The sequence below is a fragment of the Jatropha curcas genome, chromosome 6 (genome assembly GCF_041381405.1).
Source record: "Jatropha curcas cultivar XTBG-Jc1 chromosome 6, XTBG_Jcur_1.0, whole genome shotgun sequence".
Taxonomy (NCBI): Eukaryota; Viridiplantae; Streptophyta; class Magnoliopsida; order Malpighiales; family Euphorbiaceae; genus Jatropha; species Jatropha curcas.
The window spans coordinates 16,604,555-16,616,014 of NC_143156.1; the positions used below are offsets into that span (position 1 = coordinate 16,604,555).

General features: G+C 34.6%; 2 protein-coding genes across 2 annotated transcripts; both read left to right on the top strand.

Annotated features, from left to right (window-relative positions):
* Positions 1–437: 437 nt before the first annotated feature.
* On the top strand, positions 438–1,114 carry LOC149495622 (uncharacterized). Its single transcript, XM_089723218.1, has 2 exons — positions 438–698; positions 830–1,114. Exons 1-2 carry the CDS (start codon positions 438–440, stop codon positions 1,112–1,114), a joined length of 546 nt encoding a protein of 181 aa, XP_089579344.1.
* A 4,174-nt stretch (positions 1,115–5,288) lies between these two features.
* On the top strand, positions 5,289–8,535 carry LOC119369218 (dnaJ protein homolog). Its single transcript, XM_089722792.1, has 7 exons — positions 5,289–5,487; positions 5,624–5,806; positions 6,323–6,488; positions 6,596–6,737; positions 6,833–7,109; positions 7,224–7,422; positions 7,969–8,535. Exons 2-7 carry the CDS (start codon positions 5,657–5,659, stop codon positions 8,286–8,288), a joined length of 1,254 nt encoding a protein of 417 aa, XP_089578918.1. The 5' UTR covers positions 5,289–5,487; positions 5,624–5,656; the 3' UTR covers positions 8,289–8,535.
* Positions 8,536–11,460: the final 2,925 nt, after the last annotated feature.

Below are 11,460 nucleotides of genomic sequence, written 5' to 3' on the forward strand. Positions count from 1 at the left end.
CTATAATTTTTTTATCATTAATATATTTTTATAATATTTTTTAATAGCATAATAAAAAATTTTCGTTAAAAAACTGTACAGAATATTCATCATCTCCAATCATTATCAATCATTATTTACCCATCCTTCACCCTACACTTGGCATCTTTTCAGTTAAACAAATGTCTCACCACAATTTAGTCTTATCTTGTAAATATTTAGTAGCCTACAAGAAATAGCCAGCAAGGCTAAATCTAGAATATTCTTTTACTGTATATATATTCCCCTGTACTCATCATTTTACTCTTGAGAATGAGAATTACAAACAGAATTTATTCTCCATTTTTCTTTATCTAAAGCTGCTCATGGTATCAGAGCCATTGGCCCGACCCCTTTCCATCTTTGTCATCAAAATTTTGTTTTTTCCACTTCTGATTTTCCCCCTTTATCTTTCCATTATGACGCCTGAAGAACTCGTGAGTGCTATCACATCCAGCTTTAGGATTTTAGATCCAGATCCTATATCCCTTATTAACTCTGATTCACCTGAACAATCTCTTATTAGTATTCGATTGAATACCAATAACTTCTTATCATGGAGCAGATCTATCAAGATTGCTTTGAGAGCTAAAAATAAGCTTGGTTTTATCGATGGAACCGTTGCAAGACCTGAGCTTACTGCTGCTACTTACAACACCTGGGCCAGAACTGACAGTATGGTAATTTCTTGGCTCTTAACTCTGTGTCTTCAGATATTGCAGAAAACTTTATTTTTTGCCCTACTGCTAAAAATTTATGGGATGAGGTTACCCACAGATATGGTCAAACCAATGGTCCTTTGGAATTTCAGATTCTTAGGGATTTAGCTAATGTCACCCAAGGCACAAAATCCATTAATGAATATTACACATGTTTGAAAAGAAAATGGGATGAACTTTCAACCATTAGAGTCCTACCTGCTTGCACTTGTGATGCTGCCCGTAGTTTTTCAAATCTTGATCAAAAGGACAAATTGATGCAATTTTTTATGGGTCTTAACGTTGAGTATGACAATACTAGGAACAACATTCTCATTATGAATCCTTTACCTCCCTTAAACCAAGCTTTCAGCATGGCTTTAAGTGTTGAAAAATAGAGAGAGATCCACCATCACCCTATTGAATCAACTGAATCCACTACTATCATGCTTTCTCAAACTCGACCATCCACAACCAACTCCTTTTACAGAGGCAATCAAAGAGAGAACCATTACCAGAACAAATCTAAAGATTCCAAAGATGACAGATATTGCACCTACTGTAAAAATCTCGGTCACACCAAAGCAAATTGTTTCAAATTAATTGGGTACCCTGATTAGTTTCTTGAAAAGCGGAAGAACAAGCAACAAAAGGGAAACAACACTGCTGTTCATAACATGGCTACATCAGAGTCTCCTTTGGATATTTCTATCTCAAGTCCACCTCAAGACACAATCAGTCCCCATCTGAGCAAATTTATTCAGCAAGAAGTAAGCAGAGCCGTAAAGGGAAAAGCTTCAACCTCTGACTCTGGTATTTCTAATGCATCGACTAATTTTGTCCATTTTTCAAGTAGCACTTTACTCTCTGTTATGTTTGGCATTGATTTTAATGACAAAGGTAATTGGGTTGTTGAGTCTGGAGCAACAGATCATATAACCTTCCAATCCAAATTCTTTATTTCTTTAAAAGATTTACCCAAACCCAAATTTCTCAAGTTACCATATGGCACTAGAAAAGTTGTTAATCAATACGGCAACATCGTTGTTAATAAAATAACATTATACAATGTTTTATATGTGCCTTCGTTAAAGTGCAATATCATTAGTGTTTCCATTTTATCAAATACCTACAAACTTTCAGTGCACTTATACCCAAATTCTTATTTCTTCCAAGATATGTAGACTGAGACTGTCGTTGCTTCTGGTACAGTTGTGGCAGGATTGTACTACCTCACCAAAGACTCCTTTTCTCTTCAAAGTCACAATGCCATCTGCCTAGCAGATTCTACACACCCTAGTCATCTTGCCTATCTATGGCACTCTAGATTAGGCCACTTATCAAATAAGAGATTAAATCATGTACATGGCTTACCAAAATGTGATTTATCTTCAATTGTATGCCATGTTTGTCCACTTTCAAAGCAATCAAGACTACCCTTTTCACCTAGCTATTCTGTTTCACAAAGCTTATTTGAATTATTGCATATTGATCTTTGGGGCCCCTATGGGGTAAAATCTATCATAAACGCATTTTATATGCTCACCATCGTTGATGATATGTCTGGATACACCTGGACCTTCATGTTACATTCCAAAGCTCATGTTTATCAAGCCTTAAACACCTTTTTCAACCTTGTTCAAACACAATTTTTGGCCAAAATAAAAAAATAAGAACCGATAATGGGAGTGAATTTATAAATTCAAATTGCACATCCTTGTTTACCAAGTAAGGCATTATACACCAAAAATCATGTGTATACTCCCCTCAGCAAAACGGCCGTGTTGAAAGAAAATACAAAACCCTCATTCAAGTTGCTAAATCTTTAATGTACCAATCCTACCTTCCCAAATTTTTTTGGTCAGAATTGCTTTTAGCCGCAACACATATCACCAATCGATTACCTTCTGAACCACTAAACTGGCTGTCTCCCTATGAAAAATTAAATAAAAAACCTCCGATCTTTCCTACTTTAAAACAATAGGATGCTTATGCTACGCCACCAATGTCACTCCCCATAAAACCAAATTCCAGAGTAGAGCCATACCTTCTGTTCTTTTGGGGTATTCTAGTCAACATAAGGGCTACAGGCTATACAACATAAAAACCAAACAAATCTTCCACTCTAGAGATACAATTTTTCATAAAACAAATTTTCCTTTTCCAGCTCCAAACCAGAATCTGTTACTTCCTTCTCCCTTCCTAAATGTCTTGATGACTATGATCCACAACCTTGCTTCTCTCCTAATCCCACTCCTCAAAATCACAATGTACCTACCCCTTCCTCATCGCCACCCATCACAGAAACAACCACCAATGAATCCCAACCTGAACAGCAAATAATACAACCAGTGCTTCGACGAAGCACTAGAGTGCACTCTAAACCTAATTGGTTACAAGATTTTATTGCCACAACTGTTACCAGCGGCGATGACAACATCTCAGCTTGCCAATTACAAGTACCACTATATCTCAATACTCTTTTAATCCTCCATTATCTTATTTAAATTTTGTTGCTCAAGTTTCAAAAATTCAAGAACTTAGTTCTTACAATCATGCTAAACATGACAGCAAGTGGATTGCTGCATGGAAACTGAACTTAATGCATTAGAAAAAAATCATACATGGATCATTACAAACTTACCAAAAGGAAAAAAACCAATTGGTAGCAAATGGATTTATAGAATCAAATACAACTCTGAAGGTAGCATTGATAAATACAAGGTAAGGCTTGTAGCTAAGGGCTATAGCCAAATTCTTGGCATTGATTATACTGACACCTTTTCTCCTGTAGCTAAGCTTGTAACAGTGAGGGTCCTTCTTTCTGTAGCAGCAGCTAAATCATGGCCATTCCATCAATTGGACATAAACAATGCTTATCTTCATGGAGAAATTGTTGAAGACCTTTATATGATACCTCCACAAGGTTACCCAAATGTTCCAAGAGGCAAAGTCTGCAAATTACCCAAATCTCTTTACGGTCTTAAACAAACGGGGAGACAATGGAACAAAGAGCTCACTTCCTATCTTCTATCTCTTGGCTTTGTACAATCACAAACTGATAATTGCTTATTTACAAAGATTTCAGGTGCAGATTTTTTAGCTTTGCTTATCTATGTTGATGACTGTTTAATAATGGGTTCAAGACCTCTTGATATTTTTTATCTAAAGCAATTGCTGCACTCTAAATTCACAATCAAAGACCTTAGTGAAGCAAAATATTTTCTTGGAATTGAAACTGCTAGAAATTCAGAAGGCATGTTTCTCTCTCAAAGAAAATTCATTTCTGATATCATCCTAGACACTGGTCTCACAGAAGCTAAACCAGCACCAACACCATATATTCAAGGGACCAAATTAACTACCAATATGGATTCTCTTTTGCCTGATCCAGAACCTTATCGAAGATTACTTGGTCGTCTACTTTATTTATCAATTACAAGACCAGACATCTCATTTGCCGTGCAACAACTAAGCCAATATATGCAAGCTCCTTGTTCTTTTCACCACAAAGCAGCCTTACATATGGTCAAGTATCTTCAAGGCACAATCTCTGCTGGTTTATTCTTCCCTTGCAATAATAATTTTCAACTTACAGCTTTTGCCGATGCTGATTTGGCATCCTGTGCAGAAACCAGAAAATCAGTAACCGGATTTTGCATTTTTCTTGGTTCTTCACTTGTCTCATGGAAATCGAAGAAACAACAAACAATCAGTAGGTCTTCTGCTGAGTCTGAATACAGAAGCATGGCCTCAACAGTATGTGAATTACAATGGCTTTCTAACCTACTCAAAGAATTTCAACTACCACTCAAATTACCAATACCCCTTTATTGTGACAACAAAGCCACCATATGCATTGCCTCAAATCCTATTTTCCATGAAAGAACAAAGCACATTGATATTGATTGTCATTTGGTCCGATCCAAGCTCACAACAAGTTTCATTACTACACCACATCTCCCATCCAAACAACAACTCGCCGAGATATTCACTAAACCTTTACCAACCCATTCATTTTTTAACCTTTTTTTCAAGCTTGGATTGGCATTACTATCCCAATCTCCAGCTTGAAGAGGGGTTATATAGAATATTCATCATCTCCAATCATTATCAATCATTATTTACCCATCCTTCACCCTACACTTGACATCTTTTCAGTTAAACAAATGTCTCACCACAATTTAGTCTTATCTTGTAAATATTTAGTAACCTACAAGAAATAGCTAGCAAGGCTAAATCTAGAATACTCTTTTGCTGTATATATTCCCCTGTACTCATCATTTTACTCTTGAGAATGAGAATTACAAAACAGAATTTATTCTCCATTTTTCTTTATCTAAAGCTGCTCAAAAACCTATAAACTAATATGTATTTTTTTAATTTTATTTTCATTTCACTTTACTTTTTGTTTTTTTGCTAGTTAACATTTATAACTCATCGATCTGGCCTAATTCTCAATTCTGAAGAGTACGGAACACGAGATTTGGAAGTCATCCTTTGACCGAAAGGAATTCTAGATCCTTCCACGCCTTCATCCATTTGCATAACTCCTCACTTACTACGCAGCACATAATAATAATAATAATAATAATAAAAGAAAAGGAGAAAAATAAATAAAACCTACCCATCATCCACCCTCGTCGAGTCTCGTATCCTCACCGTCCATTTTCACCCATATATACTCGGATCTGACCCAGCCGCATCCCTCTTTCTCTCTCCCTCGCCGTCTCACGTTTGTTTCTGTGGATCTCTGTAACCAAATCCATCAGTACGTATTTCGCTTTTGATTTCTCTTAACAGTTTTATTATAGAATGATTTTCGTTTCTTTGTTTCCTAATCTTGATTTTGTTCGGTTCTATGGTTTCTTGATGTTGATTTTGTTATTGGGTATTTGTTGTTTTAGGATCTTTGATTGATATTAAAGGAAGTCGAGAAGATGTTTGGAAGAGGACCAAAGAAAAGCGATAACACCAAGTACTATGAGATTCTTGGCGTCTCAAAGAACGCTTCGCAGGATGATCTAAAGAAGGCTTACAGAAAAGCTGCCATCAAGAACCATCCTGATAAGGGTGGTGATCCTGAAAAGGTTTGTTTATAAATTTGTTTTTCTGAATTTGTATATAAATACCATTCTGATAGTGTTTTGTGAATTTGTTTTTCTTTCTATTGATGGATCTGTTTACTTAAGTGGTACCTTTTGACGTTGACTTAGTGGATGGATTGTGGATTTTTCTTTGTTTCTGTCTTTCTCTTGATTCTGAGGATCGGTTCTTTTCAATTGAGGATAGATCTGTTCTTTTACTGTGCAATTACAGATGATGGTATTTTGCGGTATAGAAAGATTGTATTTTTTCCCTTTTTTTTTTTTTTTTTTTTTTTTCTGGAGCTATTTCGTGGAATAGAAAGATTAGTTGGTTCTCATGTGAACTTTGAACCTGAAAATTTCAGTTGGTTATTCAATAGTTCTATTTGCAGTTTCCAGGTTCCTTCATGTTGTTTTTGTGGGAGTGAGGCTGTTTGTTTAATCATGATGTTGTGCTCGTTCAATTGTTACAGTAATTGCTATAGTTATTGATTCTGCGTATTTCTACCTTTGATTCAGTTCAAAGAGTTGGCCCAAGCATATGAGGTGTTAAGTGACCCAGAAAAACGTGAGATATATGATCAATATGGCGAGGATGCGCTCAAGGAAGGAATGGGCGGCGGTGGCGGTGGTCATGATCCATTTGACATTTTCCAATCTTTCTTTGGTGGCAGCCCATTTGGTGGTTAGGATTTCCATCTATTGTAGCTTTAAATGTTGTGGATGAATGAATATAAATAATGTTTTACTTGGAAACTTTTCTAAAAAATGTTCGAATCATTTTTTGCCCAGGTGGTGGTAGCAGCAGGGGCCGAAGGCAGAGGAGAGGCGAGGATGTGATCCACCCTCTCAAGGTCTCTTTGGAAGATCTCTACAACGGCACCTCAAAGAAGCTGTCTCTCTCCCGCAATGTCATCTGCTCGAAGTGTAAAGGGTTGGTATTTTTGAAATATGGCATGGCATGTTTTGTTCTGTTGACTTTTTGTATTTTATGTGACTTAACTGGTTTTTTATTCTGAAAAATTACAGTAAAGGTTCCAAGTCTGGTGCATCAATGAAATGTTCGGGTTGCCAAGGTTCTGGAATGAAGGTCTCCATAAGACACCTTGGTCCCTCAATGATCCAGCAAATGCAGCATCCTTGCAATGAATGTAAGGGTACTGGTGAGACAATTAATGACAAGGACCGCTGCCCTCAGTGCAAGGGTGAAAAGGTTGTTCAGGAGAAGAAAGTTCTGGAAGTCATTGTTGAGAAGGGAATGCAAAATGGACAGAGGATTACCTTCCCTGGAGAAGCTGATGAAGCAGTGAGTGGCTGCAGTTAGTTGGATGCTTTTTGGTCCTAATGTTCTTTGGTATTTTGGTAATTTCTTTATCTATGATTTTGTGTACATTCTAATTGGTTTGTCTTCTTTGTACAGCCTGATACTATTACAGGGGACATTGTTTTTGTACTACAGCAAAAGGAGCATCCTAAGTTTAAGCGAAAGGGTGATGACCTAATTGTTGATCACACACTCTCTCTAACGGAGGCGCTCTGTGGCTTCCAGTTTATATTGACCCACTTAGATGGAAGGCAACTGCTCATAAAATCTCAACCAGGGGAAGTAGTGAAGCCTGGTAAGTTTTATTTTGATATCTTGCTCCAAAACTGTCCCTCCTACAAGTAATCACTGGTGTAATTGCTGTTTCCATGTGGTTTTTAACTCACAGCTGTCCTAATGATTTCTGAATGAAATATGTATGGACTTTTTTTGTAGTGGGAAAAAACTCTGTTTTCAAGCTTAGCGTTAATATTTTCCTCATTTGCTTTTCATTTTTTTTTTTTTGCATCAATTTACTGTATACCATTGGGCACTATATTTGTATTCTGGGAATTTAAGTGATTTTGCAGATGGATTATTCAAGGATAGTGGCATGAGGCAGCATATTTTGCTGCCTAACTCTACAATTGCTAAAAATCCTGATGAAGCTGCGTCATGTGGAATTGACCAATATGTTTTTATGTATTAATGATAGATTTGTTGCTCAAGTTAGCTCTTGATGTGATTGATTAATTGATTAATCAGTTTGATATAGTTCTTCAAGTTTACTTGTGGCTTTCTGATTTTAGCATCTGCTCTTAGAGGTTGGTTGTTAATGAAGGTCATGTCTGTGTTCAAACAGATCAATTCAAGGCCATAAATGATGAAGGGATGCCGATGTATCAGAGGCCGTTCATGAGGGGGAAGTTGTACATTCATTTCACTGTAGATTTCCCTGACTCTCTACCTCCAGATCAGTGCAAAGCCCTAGAGGCAGTGCTTCCCTCAAGATCGTCGGTGCAGCTCTCTGACATGGAGCTGGATGAATGTGAGGAGACAACTTTACATGATGTTAACTTTGAAGAGGAGATGCGGAGGAAACAACAACATGCTGCAGAGGCATATGATGAAGATGAAGATATGCATGGTGGTTCCCAGAGGGTACAATGTGCTCAGCAATAAATTAACGTTAAGGAGATTATCTGAATCAAGGCTGAGAAATCAAGACTCATAGTATTTGAGTATAAGATTCTCAAACGCTCTTTGCCTTGTGCTATAGGATTTTAGACCATTTTAGTTTTCTGTCAGTGGGATGGGATTGATTTCACTTATATTTGCATAACGATGATGTATGGAAAGATGTAGAATCTTGAACTTGATGTTTCTTTTTCCTTTCCTTTATTTTATTATATATATTTTTTTAACCTTACCTTGGTGTAATATTTGTGTAATCTGGATTTGTACTAGTTATTTTTGGCATGCTTCGATGGAGACATCAAGGAAGTACGTTTGGACTGGAAAATCAAAATGTCTTACTAGATAATGATGGTATTGGTAGCTAATTGTTAATTTTGCGGTCTTCGGGTGTCGTTTTAGTTTTGATTAGGCATCCGAGAAGACCAAACAAAAGAATTCATTGAAACTACTTCGTTTCTAAATGTTAAATGCTTATCACATTTTATTGAGCACTTGACTGTATTATTTTTAATTTAATATTTTTAAATACCAATTTTTTAGAAATTTTGGTTATATTCTTTCATAAAAAATAATTATTAATTATATATGAAGTATAAATATGAAAAAAAAATTTATTATTTCTTAAATTTATAAATGTGATAAATATTTTGAAATATAATACTTTGTTAAGCGTGACAAATATTTAAGAACGAAAGTAGTAATAAATGTGAGAAAATAAAATCAATCAATCAATGCTCACTTTTGCTTATGTTAAACATATATTTTTGCATATTTTGCATTTTTCATAAATCATAAATTGAATTTAAAAATCTTAAATATTATCAACTTGAAAATATTCAATTTATTAGGAGAAAAATTAAATTTATATTTTTATAATTTACTCAAAAATTTAAAATCAAAAGAGAAAAAAAAAAGGAATAATACTACTCACTCTCATTTGTATTCTCATTTTTAAATTGTATGGCACTTATTCACGAATATTAATCGGTTACTTATCATGAAAAAGAAAATAAAATTTGTATCTAATAATTTACTCAAAAACTAAATATCATTACCCAATAAATCAAAGAGAAATTTAGAAAAAAAGAAGTAAACAAAGAAGACTATTCACCGTCACATCTTTTGATTTTTCAAATTGTATGATGTCAATCCATAATTGCCTATTAAAAAAAAAAATATAAACTACAGTCTATGTTGTTATATATATATGTAACAGTCTGATTTTCTTTTAGTGTCGGTAATAGTGATTTATCGGTCTGTGAATAGTACCATCGATCCTGGACTTGGTATTATTTTAGTCCAGAAAAATTACTATGGATATTTAATCTTTTATTTACTATTTTTGGAGCATGTTTGCATGATTTAAGAGGGTAGAAAATATTTCATGAATATTATTGGAGAGTTTATGTATTAAATGAATATTATTTCTAGTGTCGTATATTAAGAAATAAATGAGGAATTCTTGTAGTGGAGTTAATTTAATTAATTGGTGGAGTGAAATCATAAGTAGAAGAGAATTATTTGAGGAATATTTAGAGCCACTGGATGAGATTACTTAGGATTTGATCTTAGCCATACATTTGGCATTAAATGAGGAAGTAAATTTGACTTTTGTCATCTTAAAGTTATCACCACCTAAGTAACATTTTCTCTTTCTTCTCTTCTCCTTCTCCAACGCCATTTTCATCTTCTTCCTCTTCCTTCATTTTCTTCATTTTCTTACCTCCAAATTACCACCAAGCTACCTAATTAAACCGTGGAATAGTACTTAATTCTTAAGAATTAAGTAGTAGAAGTTGAGATTGGTGATTAAAAGCAAAAAGAATTGAAGTTACCATTGAAGCAAGTAAGTTTTGGTTTTTGAGTTTTGTGAATTAATAAGTAAAATTCATGGTTTAGACATGTTATTGATGCATTAATCATGCTCCAACTATTTCTTTTGTCAATTTTTGCTTTTAATGTTGATTTCTCATACTTTGAAGAGGTTGGAGAACCATCCTCAAAAGGTAAAGAGAAAGCCAAGGAGTAAGGCTTTCCAAGCTTATTCAAGCTTGGTAATAAGGTTAGTGCAATCATATTCTCTTTCCCCTTTCCCTTGTTTAAGTTGTTTTTACATGGTTAGGTTTTTGAATGTATTTTGGGAACTTTGTATGTTTTGGTTAAATTGATGAATTTTAATGTTAGATATGTTCTTAAGTGGGATTGGACATCATTTTCGACCTCTTTATACTTCCCATCTGTTTCTGATTTCTTCATGAAAGTTGTAGCTCTATTTCTCAGCTTTCCAAAACATATTCCTATGTCTCATTCCAATACTTGTAGCTCAACCTATGATTTAAATACCAAAACTAGTTTTGTTATGGTGTCTTACCTGTATATCCAAAATGATTGTCCATTTTGACCACTAAAATGGCAAAATAATGTCTTATGTTCTTCATAAAAGTTGTAGCTCTACTTCTAAGCTTTCTAAATTATCCTCATGTGTCCAATTTGAATACCTATAGCTCAATTTATGATTTTATTTCTAAAACTGATTCTGTCATGGCAACCCACCAGTATTTCCGAAATTTTGCTTATCTTTGACCCCTAAAATGACAAAACTAGGTTTTGAGCCCTTCATGAAATGTATTTCCAAATATCTTAACCAATCACTGGATTTGAATTTATCAAAATTCAGTGCTCGGATAAGTAGGGATTAAATAAACATGGAGTTGGATGTGTTGAATCAGGACTGGGCTGTTGGTCTGTGTTTTGAGCTTATTTTCAGTATTCCAGATGTTGATCTAGACTGTGGTATCTTCATGACATTTGTATAATTTCATTTTAGCTTTCTAAAGAATTAAATTTTACTCACTTTGGAGACCTACAACTTCAGTTATGCCCTGAAAACCTAGCGAAGGTCAAGTTTATGAAAATGCCAAAAATTTCTTGATTTATGTACTTTTATTCTATATTAGATATATACTATCTTAAAAAGAATGTGGTAATTTTTGTTAGTTGTAAGTTGAGAAATTTTGAAATGATGGGTATTAAGTAATGAAGTGTTTTGATTAAGAATTTTGAGTAAGTAATAAAGTCCTTTGTGAAAGAATGATTTTGATTTAGGCTCTACTATGCATGATTGAAATGTGGTATGATGAGATTGATTTTGTTATAT